General features: G+C 45.3%; 1 protein-coding gene across 2 annotated transcripts; it reads left to right on the forward strand.

Moving 5' to 3' along the window:
* The first annotated feature begins 67 nt into the window (after positions 1-67).
* On the forward strand, positions 68-18,808 carry RFXANK (regulatory factor X associated ankyrin containing protein). Of its 2 annotated transcripts, XM_033954440.1 has the most exons (9): positions 72-274; positions 2,041-2,214; positions 2,685-2,774; positions 9,242-9,307; positions 13,764-13,864; positions 14,559-14,684; positions 15,550-15,616; positions 16,605-16,685; positions 17,012-18,808. In XM_033954440.1, the coding sequence occupies exons 2-9, from the start codon at positions 2,097-2,099 to the stop codon at positions 17,062-17,064; spliced, it is 702 nt and encodes a 233-aa protein (XP_033810331.1). In that variant the 5' UTR covers positions 72-274; positions 2,041-2,096; the 3' UTR covers positions 17,065-18,808. The 2 variants fall into 2 exon arrangements, with proteins under 2 accessions (XP_033810332.1, XP_033810331.1); XM_033954441.1 differs by lacking the exon at positions 14,559-14,684 and having other exon boundaries at positions 68-274.
* The last annotated feature ends 369 nt before the right edge of the window (positions 18,809-19,177 follow it).

Consider the following 19,177-nt stretch of genomic DNA (forward strand, 5'->3'; position numbering starts at 1 on the left):
AGAGAGAGCAAGAACTCATTGGACCAATCAAGGCGTCTGGCGGTCTGGCCAATCAGAAGGCAGCTCGCAAGAGCAGCTGACTTCCAGGAATTGGCTGAGGGGCGTGTGTGAGTTATCCTTTCTCTTAATGACTTTCCCCCCGCCCCCCCTACCTCGGAGAGCTTTTGCGGGTCGTGCTATCCTCTCCCTCAACTTGGGGCTCCTAAATCTCTGATGCATGTATCTCAGCTCGTTCTGGCCGTAGAGTAGCCAAGAGTCCATCCTCGTTTTATTGGTGGGTACCTGGCACACTGCCGGATTGTCCTAGTTATTATTTTCGTAACCTTTTACTTTGTAAATTGTTTCCTTCTAGTTTAACCAGTGTATGTATTTCTTTAGTAGTACATGTAAAAACTAATGCCTGGATTCAGTGAGTGATCAGAAGCGAGATGGAGATCTCGGAATTGCTGCCATTGCCGAGTCTCTGACTTTGCTTGTGTATTTTTTTGCTTCATCAGCATGATTGTAAATAAATTTTTGTTGTAACCACGTGGCTTAGGGGCGCATGATGTGATGATAAAGAAGAAGCTCTTTTTTATTTTTATGTTCTTGGATATTCCCTGATAATGGTCCTCTTAAGTACCAGTGTCTCTCGAGGTACAACTTGTAAAGCTCATGCACTACAAATACTACTTTGTTAAGAAATTTGGGGACCAATTTACTAAGCTGCATTAAGCGTGGTGATGTTTGGTAATTTCTTTGCCTCACAGATTTCTACCACACATCCTTAAAAATCTACATTTACCTTGGGGTGAGTTGGATCCATGAGGTCCGCAAGAGTTAAAATGAAGATCCCTGTGGACCCTTTACCATGGCTGCTTTCTTTTTAAGGTTGTGCATGCTAGCTCCATGATATCCAAAGGGCCCCTAGGTAGAAGGCATATGGGGCACTGGGGTGCAGAAAAGCTAGGCACAACAAAAGGGAGAGCTAGGATAAAACAGCAGGAAATTCATACAGTATTCAGCACCAGATTAGTCTCAACCACAAACAGAAAGAAACATGTAAGGGTAGAAGTTAAAAAGTGGACCCCACAGAAGTGAAAGCACATGGCCTTAAAAAGAAAATGGGATCCTCATCTAAAAAAAACAACAACTCCCATGGACCTCACAGATTTTGCTCACTCTGTAAATTCTCGCTCTAACTCCTATGGACCTCAAGGATCCTGCTGGATGGAATAAGATGAGGATAAGTGGGGTGAGCAGGATCTCTGCAGACCTCATGCCATGGCTGCTTTCTTTTTAAGGTCACGGGGTCTGTGAAATCCTTGTTTAGAGGTCCATCAGAGATAAACTAAAATCGCAAACCACAGCTGTTAAAACTAAGGGAATCAGATTTTTAAGGATGTGCAGCTGAGGTCTGCAAGACCTGCGTTTTACCCCCCCCCCCTTTTCTTTTGAGGAAGTGTTTTAGGGTGGAGAATGAGCAAGCATTCCTGCACTAACCAGTTAGCATATCTACATTACTGTATGTTAACTGGTTAGTACATGGTTATCACAGGAGTCCTTAATACCATCTGCTGTAAATAGATGGTAGTAAGTGCTTCTGCAGTAATTTGTTTAAATGGCCACCACTAATGCTAATGCTAGTGCACAGCCATTAATGAAACAAATTGAAAAAAGCTTTTTGCTGGTTGCACTATAAATACGCTTAGCATGTGGAAAGGCCTGCATGAAGGTATACTCAGGCTAATATTCAAAGCTATTTAACTGGCTAGGAAAGGCTCCTGGCCAATTAAATAGCATTTTAGTTCCTAACTGCAGCTATTCAGTGGAAGATAATCAACTCAATGCCGGCTGCAGACATAAAAAAATGCTGCTCACCACCAGCTGAATATTGGTCCCACTAAGCCTATTTCTTAGTACAATTTAGTAAAAGGACCCCTTTATTCTACAATTGTGTTTTTTTGTAGGAAACCGAATGCTTGTACTGTACTCTAGGGGATAACCACTAATAAATTTCCATTGCTGTCTACTAACTATACTTTTTCCTTCTTTAATAAGAAATTGCAAAAACGGAAGACACAGGCTTGAGTATCCTTCAGTCTGACCAGGGTCCCATGGGGGAGCAGGCTGAAGAGCACTATAGTGAAGATGACCAAGGCACTGTGATTCTCCACTTGTATGCTCAGGAGGAGGCCACCCCACACGTGGAGCAGGATGTGCCTGCTCACAGTGGTAAGCCATGGCTTTCTAAAGCTTGAGTTGCAGACAAATGTACCCTGCAATATTTCAAAAACAGCAAACAGGTAGTGATAGTAACTTGCTATCAGCTAAAATGGTTTATGTAAAGTCATTAGTGGTTTTTTTGGTTTTTTTTAATGTTTTTGTGCTTTATTCCTGTATTAAGTGGTTTACAATCAGGTACTCAAGCATTTTTCCCTATCCGTCCTGTCAGGCTCACAGTCTGTCTAAAAATGTACCTGAGTCATTTGAGGATTAAGTGACTTGCCCTAGAACCTCAGGGTGCTGAGACTATAGCTCTAACCGCTACGCCACACTCTCCACTCAAATACATGTATTAGATACCAGATCTACTATCATCCCTCTCTGATTTGCATCTCCGTAGTCAGCTGTCAGCAAGACTTCTGGTTATAAAATCAAATTTACTGGCTAGGTTGAATTAAATGGTGATGGTTCTGTTGTAGATAAAGTTGGCAGTTCACTAAAGCACTCTACAACCTTGACCAACAGGCAACGGATGAATGAGATCTCTGTTCCACCAGCTACTGCTGATTGTGAGTAACTCTGACCCATCTAACCAAGCACATTTTGGGTGAGGAGAGTGGATGATGAAAGGGCTCAAGAGATAAACATCCTCAGGAGGACAATCGGCAATCTGGAGTTGGGGAAATTCCTTACTGCAGACCCAGATTGTTTTTTTTTATTTATATAGCATTTACACACCTTTTTGAGGCTTCTTTAAACTCCTAACTCCTAGTTATCTGTTCAGTAGCCATGCCATGAGGGGAGATATGACTGAAGTCTACAAAATCCTGAGTGGTGTAGTACAAGTGGATCATTTTTTTTATTTTTACTGCATCAAGATTTACAAAGACTAGGGGACACTAGATGAAGTTACAGATTAATTCTTTTAAAACCAATAGAAGCAAATATTTTTTCACTCGGAGAATAATTAAGATCTGGAATGTGTGGCCAGAGGATGTGGTGAGAGTGGTTAATGTAGCTGGCTTTAAAAAAGATTTGGATGTTTGGATAAGTTCCTGTAGGAAGCATCCATAGGCTGCTGTTGAGACGGACATGGGGGTAAGCCACTGTGTGCCCTGGATCGGTGGTATGGACTGCTACTACTATTGGGTTTTTGCTAGGTACTTGTGACTTGGATTGGCCTCCGTGAAGACAGGATACTGGACTAGATGGACCTTTCTTCTTATTTGTCTGTCTTGAATAGATTGTAAGCTCTGTCGATAGGGTTGCCCAGAAAAACCTAAAGTTGGAAAAACTGTAAATTGAAGTTTTCCCCCATGATTGTGATTATGCTTGATCAGAAAATAATTTAAAAATAAATTTAAAGCCCACCTTAGGGTTGCTCAAAGCCAATGATTACATAAAGCTCCATTTTTCTTAAAAGTTGCTATTATTTTTGCTTAATGGAGCAAATTTCTTGGTTTTATGGCTATAACTTATGTTTTCAGACTCGGCAATGATACATTGATAAAATAACTGAAATTTAATATACTTCACTAATGGCTAAACATGTACACTTTGGTGTTAGCATCTACCAATAGCATTCCAAAAGTCAGAATAAAGCCTGTGATACTAGCCAACTCCTTGCAACAAGACTTCATGCTGCACTGGGTCTGTGGTGATGCCAGTGGCAAAGTCAGTTATCAGTTTAATACCTCGCTTGGCCATTGGTGTCACCACAGACCCAGTGCAGCATGAGATCTTGTTGCAAGGAGTTGAATAGCATCACAGGCTTTATCCTATTTCAAGAAGCCATTGAATGCTTGAGTGTTTGGAACGTCATTGGTAGATGATACAGCAAAGTGTCTGTGTTTAGCTATTAGCAAAGTATGTTAAATTTCTGTTTGTTTTTGACAATACAGTGACGATATTGAAGGTTCATGTAATAAAACAGTGCTAGATTTTTGTATAAAATTGTCTTTTTATCAATGTATCATTCCTGAGTCTGAAAATCATAAAAGTTATAGCTATAATACCAAGAAATTTGCCCCATTAACCAAAAATAGCACATTTTTAAGAAAAAACTGAGCATTATGTAATCGATTGGCTTTAAAATTTACACTTTTTTTTTTTTTAAACTAAACTGGGGTAGAGGTTTCTACCGCTGCCTGGAGCACTAAATGTTCTGATGCTCATAGTATTCCTATGAGTGTCAGAGCGTTTGCACTCCAGGCCACAGTAGAAACCTCTGCTGTGGCTTAGCACAATCAAATTCCTGGGAAAAACTTCAATTCACTCAGGGGTCCTTTTTATTAAAATGTGGTAACCGATTTAGTGCGCGCTAGATGCTAAGATACTCATAGGAATATTATGGATGTCTTAGCATTTAGTACGTGCTAATCTTTAGCATGCGCTAAATCGGTTAGTGCACCTTAATAAAAAGACTCCACAGGTTGTTGTTTGTTTGTTTGTTTTTATGGGGGGAAGGGTTTCTGGGATAACCCTACTCTGTCGAGCAGGGTTTTTGTGTATGGCATTTTGATGTCTAGTACTTCTATAGAAATTAGTAGTAGTAATTGTCAGGGGTACTGGAACTTGAAGAAAACAATCATAAAACAGCAGGTATTTCCTGAGGCTCACTTCTTGCTGACTTAATCTGGTAATATGTTTTGTTTCTGGGATGCAATTGCTCTCTTAGGCCTCCTCAGTGAAACAAGGTCTCTGCCCATTCAAATGTTTATTTAGCTATGAGAAATGCCTGGCACAGGGACAAATGGTGTTTGTGCTTATTTGGAGATTTCCTTAGTCCACCTTCTCTGACAAACAGGTCAAGGTGCTTACAATAAAAACTAAAAGTAAGAGATGATCCTTACTTTTCAAAACAGACAAACAGGACAAATAAGAGATTAGGAAGTTGTTTTTTGTTTTTTTTGATTAGACGAATTAGTCATTATTTAATGTTCTGAAAATTTCTTAAAACTAATCTGTTCAGTTCAATTATTTAGTAATTGGAGCTTTTTAGACAAAACTAACCCCCTTCCCCCCATTTACAAAGCCGCAGCGGTATTAGCTGTGACGCTCATAGGAATTCTATGAGCATCAGAGCTAATACCGCCATGGTTGGTGATTAAAAAAGCCTTGATGCGATAACATAAAAAGGGAACATTACAAATTTAACCCCCCTCTCCTTTTATGAAAAGATCTTCATTCGTGTTATCTACACTGAGCCTGATCAGAAAGTTGCAGAATGCAGGAACATAATTTCAATTCAATAGGAATGAATACATCGTGCCAATAAGGAATTTAAAAGAAGCCTCAAAAAAGGTGGGCTTTTATTCTGGATTTTGAGGGAGCATGACTTTCTAGCTGAGGAAATGTATTCCAAGCACATGATGTAGCGAGAAGGAAAGAACAAAGTCTGGAGCTGACAGTGGAGGACAAAAACTTGTACTGAAAAACGTTGCACTATAACTATGGGAAATTGCAACCTGTAAACTGTATATTGGTATTAGATCCCTAAAATGTGTCAAGTTAAACTTGTAGTGGGAAAAACTTGTACTAAAAATATGGCAAATTATAACCTAGTAAGCAAGTACACTTGCTTAACTAACTTAACTTACTTACTGAGCAGGTACTATGTCTGTCCTTAGTGTCTCTGCACCAGTTAAGGCTAATTTTTAGAAGGTCGAATGCTGACTTTACATTGTATAAAAGACAACAGGAGAAACTGCCTTCACAACAGTGAAAGATACAAAAACAACAACGAAGGAGACCAGATGGTATTCAATCCTTTAATTATAAAACAGACACGATCGTGTTTTGGCCTGCCTCAGGAGTCTTGATATTGAATGAAAAAAAACATAGATATGTAAATCCATATGTATCCAAATATTGCAAGTAGACTCAACTTAAACCAAATCTCTGATTGGCTACTGTTTTGGTAGAAGCTGAAAATGAAACTGGCCTTGCCCCCGAAAAGCCCCCTCCTGGGCCTTCCATGTAAGACTTTTTGGCTACGGGGAGGGGGGGGGAAGAAGGAAAGGAAAGGAAAAATCCCTGTTTGCTCCTACTCTTGACTCAAAATAGCAGCAGACCTGGAAATCATATTGAGGCAGGAATAATTTGGGATAGCTCCTGCTTGACCCTTTAGGCCCAGGAGGGAGCTGCTGCCAGCAGGTGTGAACGGAAGGGGAACTCTTTTTTTGTTGAAGAGGAAGGAGGGAGTTGGGACTGTGCACCATTGTTTTGGTTCCAGCCAAAAATGTACAGGCATTTTCAGCCAAAATGGACACAAGGCCAGCCATGGATTTCAGTCTAGTTTCAGTGCCCAAACTGGGTCATTCAGTACCGGAGACAGTAAAAATCAGATGCCTTCATCTTAGGCAAATATAAATGGTTTTAATGACTATATCTAAAACATTCTTTTTATAACTGATTTTTATTTTGTATCCTGGAAATTACTATCCAGTCAGCAACAAGGGAAACAAGATTTTATGTATGTGATATAGAAACCGCATAGTTATATGCAGTATATAAAATTTTAAATAAATAAAATGTATTTAGATTACCGTATTTTCACGCATATAACGCGCGCGCTATACGCGTTTTTACCTACCGCGCATACCCCTCGCGCGTTATATGCGTGAGCGCGGTATACGAAAGTTTTAAAACATAGTTCCCACCCCGCCCGACGCCCGATTCACCCCCCCAGCAGGACCACTCGCACCCCCACCCCGAACGACCACTAGCACGCGCTCCCACCCGCACCCGCATCCACGATCGGAGCAAGAGGGAGCCCAAGCCCTCTTGCCCGGCCGACTCCCCGACGTCCGATACATCCCCCCCCCCCCGGCAGGACCACTCGCACCCCCACCCCGAAGGACCGCCGACTTCCCGACAATATCGGGCCAGAAGGGAGCCCAAACCCTCCTGGCCACGGCGACCCCCTAACCCCACCCCGCACTACATTACGGGCAGGAGGGATCCCAGGCCCTCCTGCCCTCGACGCAAACCCCCCCCCCCCCCAACGCCCGCCCCCCCCCCAAGAACCTCCGACCGCCCCCCCAGCCGACCCGCGACCCTCCTGGCCGACCCCCACGACCCCCCTTCCCCGTACCTTTGGAAGTTGGCCGGACAGACGGGAGCCAAACCCGCCTGTCCGGCAGGCAGCCAACGAAGGAATGAGGCCGGATTGGCCCATCCGTCCTAAAGCTCCGCCTACTGGTGGGGCCTAAGGCGCGTGGGCCAATCAGAATAGGCCCTGGAGCCTTAGGTCCCACCTGGGGGCGCGGCCTGAGGCACATGGTCGGGTTGGGCCCATGTGCCTCAGGCCGCGCCCCCAGGTGGGACCTAAGGCTCCAGGGCCTATTCTGATTGGCCCACGCGTCTTAGGCCCCACCAGTAGGCGGAGCTTTAGGACGGATGGGCCAATCCGGCCTCATTCCTTCGTTGGCTGCCTGCCGGACAGGCGGGTTTGGCTCCCGTCTGTCCGGCCAACTACCAAAGGTACGGGGAAGGGGGGTGGGGGGGTCGTGGGGGTCGCCAGGGGGGTCGCGGGTCGGCTGGGGGGGCGGTCGGAGGTTCTTGGGGGGGGCGGTCGTTGGGGGGGAGGGGGGTTTGCGTCGAGGGCAGGAGGGCCTGGGATCCCTCCTGCCCGTAATGTAGTGCGGGGTGGGGTTAGGGGGTCGCCGTGGCCAGGAGGGTTTGGGCTCCCTTCTGGCCCAACTACCAAAGGTACGGGGAAGGGGGGTGGGGGCGTCGTGGGGGTCGCCAGGGGGGTCGCGGGTTGGCTGGGGGGGCGGTCGGAGGTTCTTGGGGGGGGCGGTCGTTGGGGGGGAGGGGGGTTTGCGTCGAGGGCAGGAGGGCCTGGGATCCCTCCTGCCCGTAATGTAGTGCGGGGTGGGGGTAGGGGATCGCCCTGGCCAGGAGGGTTTGGGCTCCCTCCTGGCCCGATATTGTCGGGGAGTCGGCGGTCCTTCGGGGTGGGGGTGCGAATGGTCCTGCCGGGGGGGGGGAGATGAATCGGACGTCGGGGGGGGGGGGGTGAACGGAGAGTCGGGACAGCGCACGGAGAGGCGGGGCAGTGCACGGAAGTCAGGGGGGTGAACGGAGAGTCGGGACAGCGCACGGAAAGTCAGGGCAGTGCACGGAAGTCAGGGGGGTGAAGGGAGAGTCGGGACAGCGCACGGAAAGTCAGGGCAGTGCATGGAAGTCAGGGGGGGGTGAACGGAGAGTCGGGACAGCGCACGGAGAGGCGGGGCAGTGCACGGAAGTCAGGGGGGGGGTGAACGGAGAGGCGGGACAGCGCACGGAGAGGCGGGGCAGTGCACGGAAGTCAGGGGGGTGAACGGAGAGTCGGGACAGCGCACGGAAAGTCAGGGCAGTGCACGGAAGGCAGGGGGGGTGAAGGGAGAGTCGGGACAGCGCACGGAAAGTCAGGGCAGTGCACGGAAGTCAGGGGGGGGTGAACGGAGAGTCGGGACAGCGCACGGAGAGGCGGGGCAGTGCACGGAAGTCAGGGGGGGGTGAACGGAGAGTCGGGACAGCGCACGGAAAGTCAGGGCAGTGCACGGAAGTCAGGGGGGGTGAAGGGAGAGTCGGGACAGCGCACGGAGAGGCGGGGCAGTGCACGGAAGTCAGGGGGGGTGAACGGAGAGTCGGGACAGCGCACGGAGAGGCGGGGCAGTGCACGGAAGTCAGGGGGGTGAACGGAGAGTCGGGCAGCATGCGCGGTATAATCGTGAGCGCGTTATACCAAAGTTTTTGTGCTTATCATCGTGATTTCTGCGCGCTATACACGTGTGCGCGTTTTATACGGGTGCGTGTTATTTGCGTGAAAATACGGTACTCTTTTTCCACCATTTGTTTTCCTTTTTTTCCTTAGAAATAGAAAATATCCCTTGGTCTCCTGGCCACATAATAAAATTGCAATATAACTTAAATTACAAAAACAGGGGGAACCAGTTTCAACACAGGAAACAAACATAGGAAACTAACATAACACACAAATAAGGTAACAATGTTTCTAAAACTTTTTTTTTCTAATTTTCCATTGTAGCTTTATCCATTCACCAGCTGGCAGCACAAGGCGAGCTAGCTTTGTTAGAAAGTCACCTTCAAAAAGGTTGGTTGAATTTTATGCCTGTCCTTTGTGCTGGGTGAGGATGTTCCTAGAAGCCCCTAGTTATTTTAGGATAAACATTGTCACTCAGTAGAGTTGAGCAAATGAAGAGTCTCCTGTTTAAAAAAAATAGGTTAAAACCAACTTTAAGATAGAGTGTTGCAATTCATTAGCCTAGGACAGCATGCATTTGGAGTTTTATATTTAACTAGCCTTTAAGCCCATTACATTAACAAGTGTTAGAATAGATGTGTGTATCTTTCTCTCTCTCTCTCCTTGGCTGCTTTCTGTTTGTCTTTCTTTCTTTTTGTCTCTCTCTTTCCTTGGCTGTCCACTACCACCCCTTGCCTGCCCCCCCCCCCCCCCCGTCCAGCAGAACCCCTTCCCTGCTCCCCCTGTCCAGCAGTGGGCTTTCTCCCTTCCTTTTACTCCCCCCCCCCTCTGTCCAGCAGTAGGCCTTCTCCTATTCCTGCACCCCCTGTCCAGCATCCACTAGCGCGGGCAGCCTCAGGGCTTTTGCTAGGCTGGCCCACCTTGTATTATTGAAGTGGGCCAGCCTAGCAAATGCCCCATGGCTGATGCGTTTTCTGGTCAGGGGGGTGGGGTGAGAAGAGGCGTCCCGGCAGAGCAGGAGTCATACTGCTACTGAAATCACTGTTGCAAACTGTCGATGAAGGGGAGCCACCCGAATCCTGCAAGTGGTTAAGAAAATCCTGGGCCTCCACCACAGTCGCATAGAAGCAGGTGGAACCATTATGAGTGATCCACAACCTTGCTGGATACAACAGAGCAAAGCGGATCTTGCGGTCAAACAATCTGGAACAAATAGGGCTGAACTGGCGCCGTTGCTGGGCCACCCCCGAGGAGTAATCCTGGAAGCAAAGCACCCAGCAGGACTAATAAGTCAACTGGTGGCCACCTCTAAGCACTCGCAGCACCGCCTCCTTATGGGCAAAGTTCAGGATACGCAAGATGATGGCCTGAGGCCTCTCAGCTCCCTCCCACCGTGCACCGAGCCGATGAGCACGTTCTACCCTCAGGGGGCCCAACTCCGTAGGAAGCTCCACAAAGTGAAGGTTGTTCTGTTGGGCCCGGTTTTCCAAGTCATTCAGCCGCTGCTCCAGTGCCTCCAAGCGGCACCCTGAAGTTGTCTGACTCTCTACCATGCCGCCGACTCGATCTTCCAGGTCGCTCACCCGCTGCTGGAATTGGGTGAGATCATAAGAACATAAGAACATAAGCGTTGCCTCTGCCGGGTCAGACCAGGGGTCCATCGTGCCCGGCAGTCCGCTCCCGCGGCGGCCCCCCAGGTCCATGACCTGAAAGTGTTCCCTACCTAACTTAAAATACCCATACCCTGTTCACTCAATGTCCTGTAAGGTAAATCTCTATTTGTACCCTGTTATCCCTTTCGCTTCCAGGAAGTCATCCAGTCCCTTTTTGAACCCCAGAATTGTATTCTGTCCTATCACCTCTCCGGGAAGCGCGTTCCAGGTGTCCACCACCCTCTGAGTGAAGAAGAACTTCCTTGCATTCGTTATGAATCTGTCTCCTCTCAGTTTTTCTGAATGACCTCTTGTTTTAGTTGTCCCTGCTAGTCTAAAGAATCTGTCCCTCTCCACCTTCTCTATGCCTTTCATGATTTTATAAGTTTCTATCATGTCCCCTCTCAGTCTCCGCTTCTCCAGGGTAAAGAGCCCCAGCCTGTCTAACCGTTCGGCATATGAAAGGTTCTCCATACCCTTTATCATCCTCGTTGCCCTCCTCTGGACCCTCTCGAGTATTGCCATGTCCTTCTTGAGGTATGGTGACCAGTATTGGACGCAGTATTCCAGATGTGGGCGCACCATTGCTCGATACAGTGGCAGGATAACTTCTTTTGTTCTGGTAGTGATACCTTTTTTGATAATGCCCAGCATTCTGTTCGCTTTTTTTGAGGCCGCTGCACATTGTGCCGCCTGCTTCATTGTGTTATCCACCAATACCCCCAGATCTTTTTCTTGACTTCCTTCCCCGAGTACCCTCCCTCCCATCGTATAGCTGTACATGTAGTTCCCCTTCCCTATGTGCAAGACCTTACATTTCTCCACATTGAAGCTCATCTGCCATTTTTTTGCCCACTCACTCATTTTGTTCAGGTCGCTCTGCAGTTCTTTGCATTCTTCAACAGTTCCGGCCCTGCTGGAGAGTTTTGTGTCATCCGCGAATTTGATAACTTCGCACTTTGTCCCCGTTTCTAGATCATTAATAAATATATTGAACAGCAACGGTCCCAGCACTGACCCCTGCGGAACACCACTTGTGACCCCTATCCAGTCAGAGTAGTGCCCCTTTACTCCTACCCTCTGTTTCCTGTCCGCCAGCCAATTTTTGATCCATCTGTACACGTTTCCTTGTCAAAGGCTTTTTGGAAATCCAGATATATAATGTCTACTGGGTCACCTTGGTCCAATTGCTTACTTATCCCCTCAAAGAAATGCAGTAGATTTGTCTGGCATGATCGGCCTTTACAGAAACCATGCTGACTCGATCTCATCAGATTATTTTTTTCTATATGCTCGTTGATACCTTCCCTGATCATTGATTCGACCATCTGACTCACTGCCTCCAACTTACCCTGCAGCGTATCCAGTTTAGTGTCCAGGGTAAGAAAGCGAGCATCTAAGATAGAGGCAACTGTAGCGGTCACCTCCTGGGTAATAGCCGCCACCCACGGAGGCGTCAAGGACGGACCAGCAGGGCTCGCATCCTGCGCCATCTTGGGCTCCTGCACGTGGCCCCGATCCTTATCCTTCCAGAGGGTTTTGGAGGCCATCCAACGAACCCCCGAATCGCCAGTAAGATGCACAAAAGGAGCATAAGAAGCGCTGCGATCAGGGCAGCCCCAGGAGAGAGGGGATTATATAGAAAAGTCGGGCTTGAGTAGGCTGGTGGCCAGAGAGGAAGCTAACCGCGTCCTCCTTGGAACATAGCGTCACGTGACCCCGCTTAGGGTTTTATTATAGAGGATTATTTTCTAGATTTCAAGGCAAGTTTATTTGGGTACAGGAGGCGTTTCCCTGCTTAGAGCTTACTAGGTAATATCTAAGGCAACGGCGGGTGAAGTGACTTGCCCAAAGTCCCAAGGTGTAAATGAGATTTAAATCCCAGATTCCCTGATTCTCAGCCTGCTGCTCTAACCACTCTAAATTGACACGCTAAACTTCCAACAGCCTTGGCACTGGCCAGCCTAGTAATTTCAGGAGTTTGGCAGAATGAAGCCCCAGAATTTCAAGAGGTTCTTTAATTACTAGTTCTGTATGCATTCTGTGAAAACTGAAGGCAACTAATTTGAGTAGTTTAAACCCCCCAAATGCTGTGGAGGTGTGTGTGGGGGGGGGGGGGCGGAGGACACCACAGAGTTGGGTAGGGAGCAGCATTTCATAAAACTATTTTCTAGTATTATCCTTCTCACTTAACAGCATCATCAACCTTGAGTGTAGAAATGGCTTGGGTCTTGGTCCCCTTTCTCTAAGTCTGGCTTGCTATATATAACATGCCAGTTTCCCAGGTCTCAGTCCACATGTATGTAGAGATGGCTTATATATATATATATATATTCACAAAAAGTGAAGAAGTGTGATGGAACTGTACACATCAACCAGACATACACAGTTGAATAAGTCTTAAAAGATAAATATTTATTAAAAGTCAATAAAACAGTCTTTGATTCAGACATTGATTGCAGACCTGACCCTGTCCATGTTTTGGCTTATGGAAGCCTGCCTCAGGGGTACAGAGACATCTGCCCAGCAGATGGCAAATGTATGCTATTGTTGATTACTGCTTGAATGATAGCTTCAGATGTTGTGGCCAGTCCTAGTTGAGCAGCATCCCTCCAGCCAGCCATCTAAGTAAGATTACTCCAGGATCCTGCTTGCTGCCCTCCTAGGACTGACCATAACATCTGAAGCTATCGTTCAAGTAGTTCACCCCTCTTACCTTTTGAATCGCTAATTACTTGTGTACACACATTGTATGTTTATGTGTACAAATTGTTTTATTTTTGTCTCCTAATTTTAAATTGTCATACACATTGAAGTATTTGATATTGCGTGTACAACAAACTTTTAATAAAATTTGAAAAACTTGATCTGCCTCTGTACCTCTGAGGCAGGCTTCCATAAGCCGAAGCATGGACCATGTCGGTTCTGCAATCAATATCTGAATCAAAAGACTGTTTTATTGACTTTCAATAAATATTTATCTTTTAAGACTTATTCAACTGTGTATGTCTGGTTGATGAGTACAGTCCATCCCCACTTCACTATTTGTGATTTTTGTTTTTAATGTATATTCACTATAGATATCCTGACAACCAGTTTTAACTGATGGCCCAGAGGACTGGATTAGGAAATCCTCATGCTCACTGCATTTTAAGCTTATTGTAAATGTTCGTGTGTCATCAATTTCTTTTCAGATAACAGCCTAATTGATGCAGCCGATGAGCGAGGGTTCACTTGTCTCATGTGGGCAGCTGCATTTGGAGAAACTGAAACAGTCCGTGCTTTACTTGCATCGGTAAGGTGGCAGAAGCGGCATGGAGAACTTGCTTAGGTAGCACACAAATTTGCTGAGATTCTTACAGTAGGGCTACCCATGGTCTGGGTTTTGGTTTATTGTGTTACCTCTTAAGTAAGTTTCAAGTTTATTTAGGATTTGATAAAATCGCTTTTTTCATAGATGACAAAGCGATGGACAATAAAAAAAAAATGGGGGAAGACAAACAATTTGGGGGAATCTCAGACATACTTTTGATGAGAGGGAAATGGAGGGAGGAACTACAAATTAGTATAGGAAAGAGAACAAAGAAGGGAAAAAACAGAAGGGAATTTGATTGATCAGGGATAGTTCAAGGAGCCAGGTTTGTCTGGTCAGAGAAAGAAAAGATGGAGGTTGACGTCGTATAAAAACAAGGTTACAGTGTGGACAGTAAGCATCTTTACAAGATTAAGGGCAAGTAAGAATGAGTTTAAAATACAGGAGAGGAAATTTCAGTTAGATATCGGACAGAACCAGTAGGTTAAAGATAGTGAAGTACTGGAATAATTTATTTTTGAGGTGGTGAAATTTCCATCACTAGGAAAGGCCTGGACTGGGTACCCCACTGTCTGAGATGGGTAAGATAGCCTATTTTTCTGTTATTTTTTTTAGATCTATGCTCTGATTTGAGGGATTCAGATAGTAATGGTTTTCTTTTCTTTGTTATTTTAAGGGTGCTAACCCTCATATCCTGGCGAAGGAGCGAGAGAGTGCACTATCCCTAGCCAGTATGGGTGGATACACAGACATAGTCCTCATGCTGTTGGACAAACACGTGGACATCGATATTTATGACTGGGTAAAATGAACAGAGCTAGAGGATCAGTATGCTGAAGTACTTTTTGAGGTGGGAGAAATGGAATCAAATCTAGAGTCAGGATCCTGAAGAGCCTACCTTCAGAACTGGAGCAGCTGCTTTTGAGATAGATAGACCTATTTATCTACTAAACAAATACCACAGGGATATTATGAACAAAGCAATTAGCTGGGGGTTGTCCTGTACCCTTGTGAGGGGAAGGGAAAAGCTGAATAGTCACACATCTTCTCTGGGGAAGGAAAGCCTAGGTTCACGTTAAGCTGTTTAAAGGATAAAGGGAATGGGACTTTATATAATGCTTTTTCTGTGTGGTTTACACAGAAAAAGCAGTTTACATATCGGGTACTTATTTGTATCTGGGGCAATGAAGTGTTAAATGACTTGCGCAGAGTCACAAGGAGCTGTAGAGGGAATCGAATTCTCAACTTGTGATGCTGAGGCAGCTGGCTCTAACCACTGGGCCACTCCTTCATGGCTTTGTTGAGGTTTTCTGGACAAAGCTGCCATGTAGAGGCTCACGGCCTACTACTTTGGCCCATGTTGAATATTTCCATAATGATTTTCAGTCTTTGTTATATTCCTTAGACTAAGAAGTTTATAAACTTCCCCCTGGCTGGGATGGTCTGGGACCCTGTCTGCTCCCCTACCCCCTTCATCTGTTCAACAATTCAGCTCTTCTTCCTGAGAAAGTGGTGGGTGCCTGGAATTTGCACCAGCAATAAAATAAAACCTGCATGAGCTGAAAGTGGAAGGAGCTGCCCAGATATTGAGCAGGGTCTGTGGAGGCAAAGTGGATAGTCAAGGTGCTTGACCTACTACCAGTGACTGTGTGACTCTTCTGTTTCAGAACGGGGGAACGCCTTTGCTGTATGCAGTGCGGGCTAATCATGTGAAATGCGTGGAGGCTTTACTAGGTAAACAAAACCTTTGGAAGCTTGGGTTAGGGGAGGAGTCCAGCTTTTAAGAGGTAGCAAGCAATTGAAAATACCCCAAGACCTGCAATCTGAGACTTAACTAGTGAGTAGATATGTCGGCCTATAAGGTGAGGAACCTGGTTGATTTCATTACCCCTTAAATAGCAGGCAGGACTTGTTTAAGAATCACTCTTCATTGCCTTCTGCTCATAACAGCTTTTCACCCTTTCTCTTGCCTGGGATCCAAATCTATCACCTCCAAAATGCTCACAACTCTGCTTCCACCACAATGTGCGTAATTTTAATATCTGCATTTTATCGGGGAGGAAGTGACATCACTCCAGAGCATAGCCGCTTAATTTGCTTGGTCGAGGCTTCTGAGTTTTGCGGAGCGAAGTGCTTCCTACATCTAAGATATTCGCTATAGTGCTGGTTCCTACCATTTATTAACAGCATTTTATTAACATAAAAACATGAAGGCAGATAAAGGCCAAATAGCCTATCCAGTCTGTCCATTCTTAATAATAGCTCCATAACAAGCATGTGATCTGAAACAAATAAGAAAAGCAAAGCAGCTGTAAGAGGCAATATCTTAGCCAGGTTATTTGTATCCAGATTAACATACTACTAGTCCCAGCATATACTGGGAATTATATAACAGGAGCAAAAAATTACACAACCAGAAAAGGTTGGGAGGTGCTTTGTGTTTTAGGACACCTGGGTGGGAGATAAGAAGTCTAACCACAAATTCTAGGCCCATCATTCTTAGGTAAAAATGGCTAAAGTCTGAACTCCAGGCCTAGAGCTCTGAGGAATCAATTTGTGCTTGAATGAGGACTGGAGTACACTGTACAGGCTGTGGCAAATTACCATTAAAACTGAAGGATAGGTCTTATAAAACACCGTGTTCTTTGGCAGGAGTTCTGCAACTGTCTGTTTCTGCTTTGTTCTCATCTCTGCAGCTTATAACTATTCTGTGTTCTTTCAGCTCAGGGTGCGGATTTAACCACAGAAGCAGATTCTGGTTATACACCGATGGATCTCGCTGTGGCATTAGGGCACAGAAAAGGTAACTAATAGTTCACTTACTACTGTTTGGTTCTCCCAGTTGAGGGCTAAATAAAGTAGGGGAGGTGAAAGAAAAAGAAAGCTTTCAAAAAATGAAGCCTTGGCCCTGCTCAAACCAATTCTTGCTTTGGTTGTCCACAAAGTCAGCATAAATTAGGATGCAGGATGCTTTTTCTCAGATGCTATCATGATAAGATGCTCTTATCCTCATTCTCGGTGATCTTTGGCAAGACACTGATGGCATTGGCTCTCTTAGTCTGATCTTTTTGACACTAGCACACTGTTCCAGATTTTTCTCATTTTCAATTTTCTTTCTTTGATGTGCAGTCCAACAGGTTATCGAAAACCACATCCTCAAGTTATTCCAAAATAAGGTATGAGAGTCAAAGGCTTCGCCCTGGTAAGAAGGTTCCTTCAGGCATTATGGGCATGACGGAGCTCGCAGGTCCATCGTTCATTGACACTTATTAAGTTCCAGTTGCTAGGGATGGACCTTGCAAGAGCCAAACGCAGCTCGTCCTTTCGATTCATTCCTGTGAAACTGTGGAAAGGACTGCAGAACAGTCTGCCTTACATCATATTTCCACTGAGCAAATTAAAGAAAGCTCCTTAGTCCAAATGGCTGCAATGTTGTCCTCATGCCTTTCACCTGCTGCTTCGTGCTACCTTGATAATTCTCTCACCTGTGTGGTATTAGATGCTGAGATGAAGAGCTGCTGGTTTTAGTGGTTGGACTTTGTCAGAATAGATGAATACCTAAAATTCCAGTTTTAACCAGGTTGGTGTAAGAATTGGAGTAAAATGGTGGTTGACCAATTCTGGCAGTATGTTATAGTTTTGGGTTGGAAAGTCCTTTTTAGGGAAAAAAAAAAAGCCATAAAGTTATGGAGTGAAAATATGAGGTGCCTAACAATGCTGGGAAATGCTGCTCACTCCATTGCTTTACTGCACACAGGAAGAAAAAGGTGTACCAACTGAAGCCAAAGGTGCTGTTGCTTTTTTCTTTGGGGGGGACTGGACACAGTGTACCTGTCTGATGCAGGTTGGGGGGGGGGGGGAGGGCTCCAGTCTGGCACAGGCATTGGTGTGGTTCTTTCTGCCTTTTAACCAGTATACCCTAAAATGATTTTGTACGAAACTTGCATGTACTATATTGTACCACACCTGGAGAATCTCTCAGGAACTGGAAAACTTAACTGGATTAGCACAGGCCTAGGTACTCTGTGTAGAAGCGATACGTTGAGTTAGGACTTTGCCTCATTGTGCTCAGGGAAGGGGCCTGCTCATTCTGTATCCCCCCCTAGGTTCCAGAAACCCTAGATTAACATTTTCCACTCTTAAAGTTTGACTCCTACTGAGAATTTAGTTATAGCTTCTCTGTGGGAGGGATGGAGATGGAGGAGACCTTTTAAGTCTTCCTCTGTAATTGCAATCTGCCTCATGTCTCGCATTCTGCTGAAGGGTACCAAGCATGTAAGCGACATAGAAAGTGATTGTTTCTCTGGGGTGTGTAAGGCTGCTGGGCTCTTTTAGTTCCACTTTTCAGGAGGGAGGGAGCCCTGCAAAGCTTCTAATTCAGTAACATCTGAAGAATGTGTGCTGTGGTAATGTATGAATCTCTTCCATCTTCACATTTTGTAGAAAGCTCTCTATATGTGCCAAGCTGATATTGCTAGTAGAGAATGACACTGGGACAAATTTGTCCCTGTCCCTGCAGGAATTCAATTTTCCCGTCCCATCTCTGTGAGTTTTGTCACTGTCACTATCCCTGCCCCATTCCTGTAAGCTCTGCCTTAAGCGCACAAGCCTTGAACACTTTATGATTTTAAAGTGTTTGAGGCTTGTATAGATGAAGACAGAGCTTCCAGGAATGGAGAGGGGACGGGAAATGAGTTTTCGCGGGGATGGGGAAAAATTTGCCCCCGTGTTATTCTCTAATTGCTAGTTTCCATTCCTACAGAACCAGGTTTGAGCACAGCTGTTCTCCCTTGCATTTTGCTCACCAGCTTGCTGTTTGTTTTTAAACTCAAAAATAATTCAGCTTTGTTCTCCTTAGTCATGTTCCCTCTGCAGTAGATAAGGCCTAAGAAAAAAGAACAAACCATGCCTAAATTACCCCCCTCAAATATCCAGAACTAATTTAAGAAGCAAAAACTGACTTTTATGGCACACCTGTAATTTTGTATAGTGGATGATCTTAAAACATGCCAGTTCAGTTAGAATTCAGATGCCTGAGTTTTAAAGCCTCAAAAATAACTGCTGAATATATAGTATAGGAAAAATGTTCACAATCTTTTTTGAAATAAGTTATCTCAGAAGCTTTACAGTCTTGGGCAATGCAAAATTTTAATACTATTGGTATTTGTGATTAAGGAGAGGGCATGAATTAAAAAAATCAGCTGTGACCATTTTTTGTTGGTGTTTTTCTGCTTCCTATCTATTACCTAAGGCCACTGTGCAAGCCAGATTTGAGTACAGCATTAGGGAGCTTCT

This window comes from Geotrypetes seraphini, chromosome 8 (genome assembly GCF_902459505.1).
Source record: "Geotrypetes seraphini chromosome 8, aGeoSer1.1, whole genome shotgun sequence".
Lineage (NCBI taxonomy): Eukaryota > Metazoa > Chordata > Amphibia > Gymnophiona > Dermophiidae > Geotrypetes > Geotrypetes seraphini.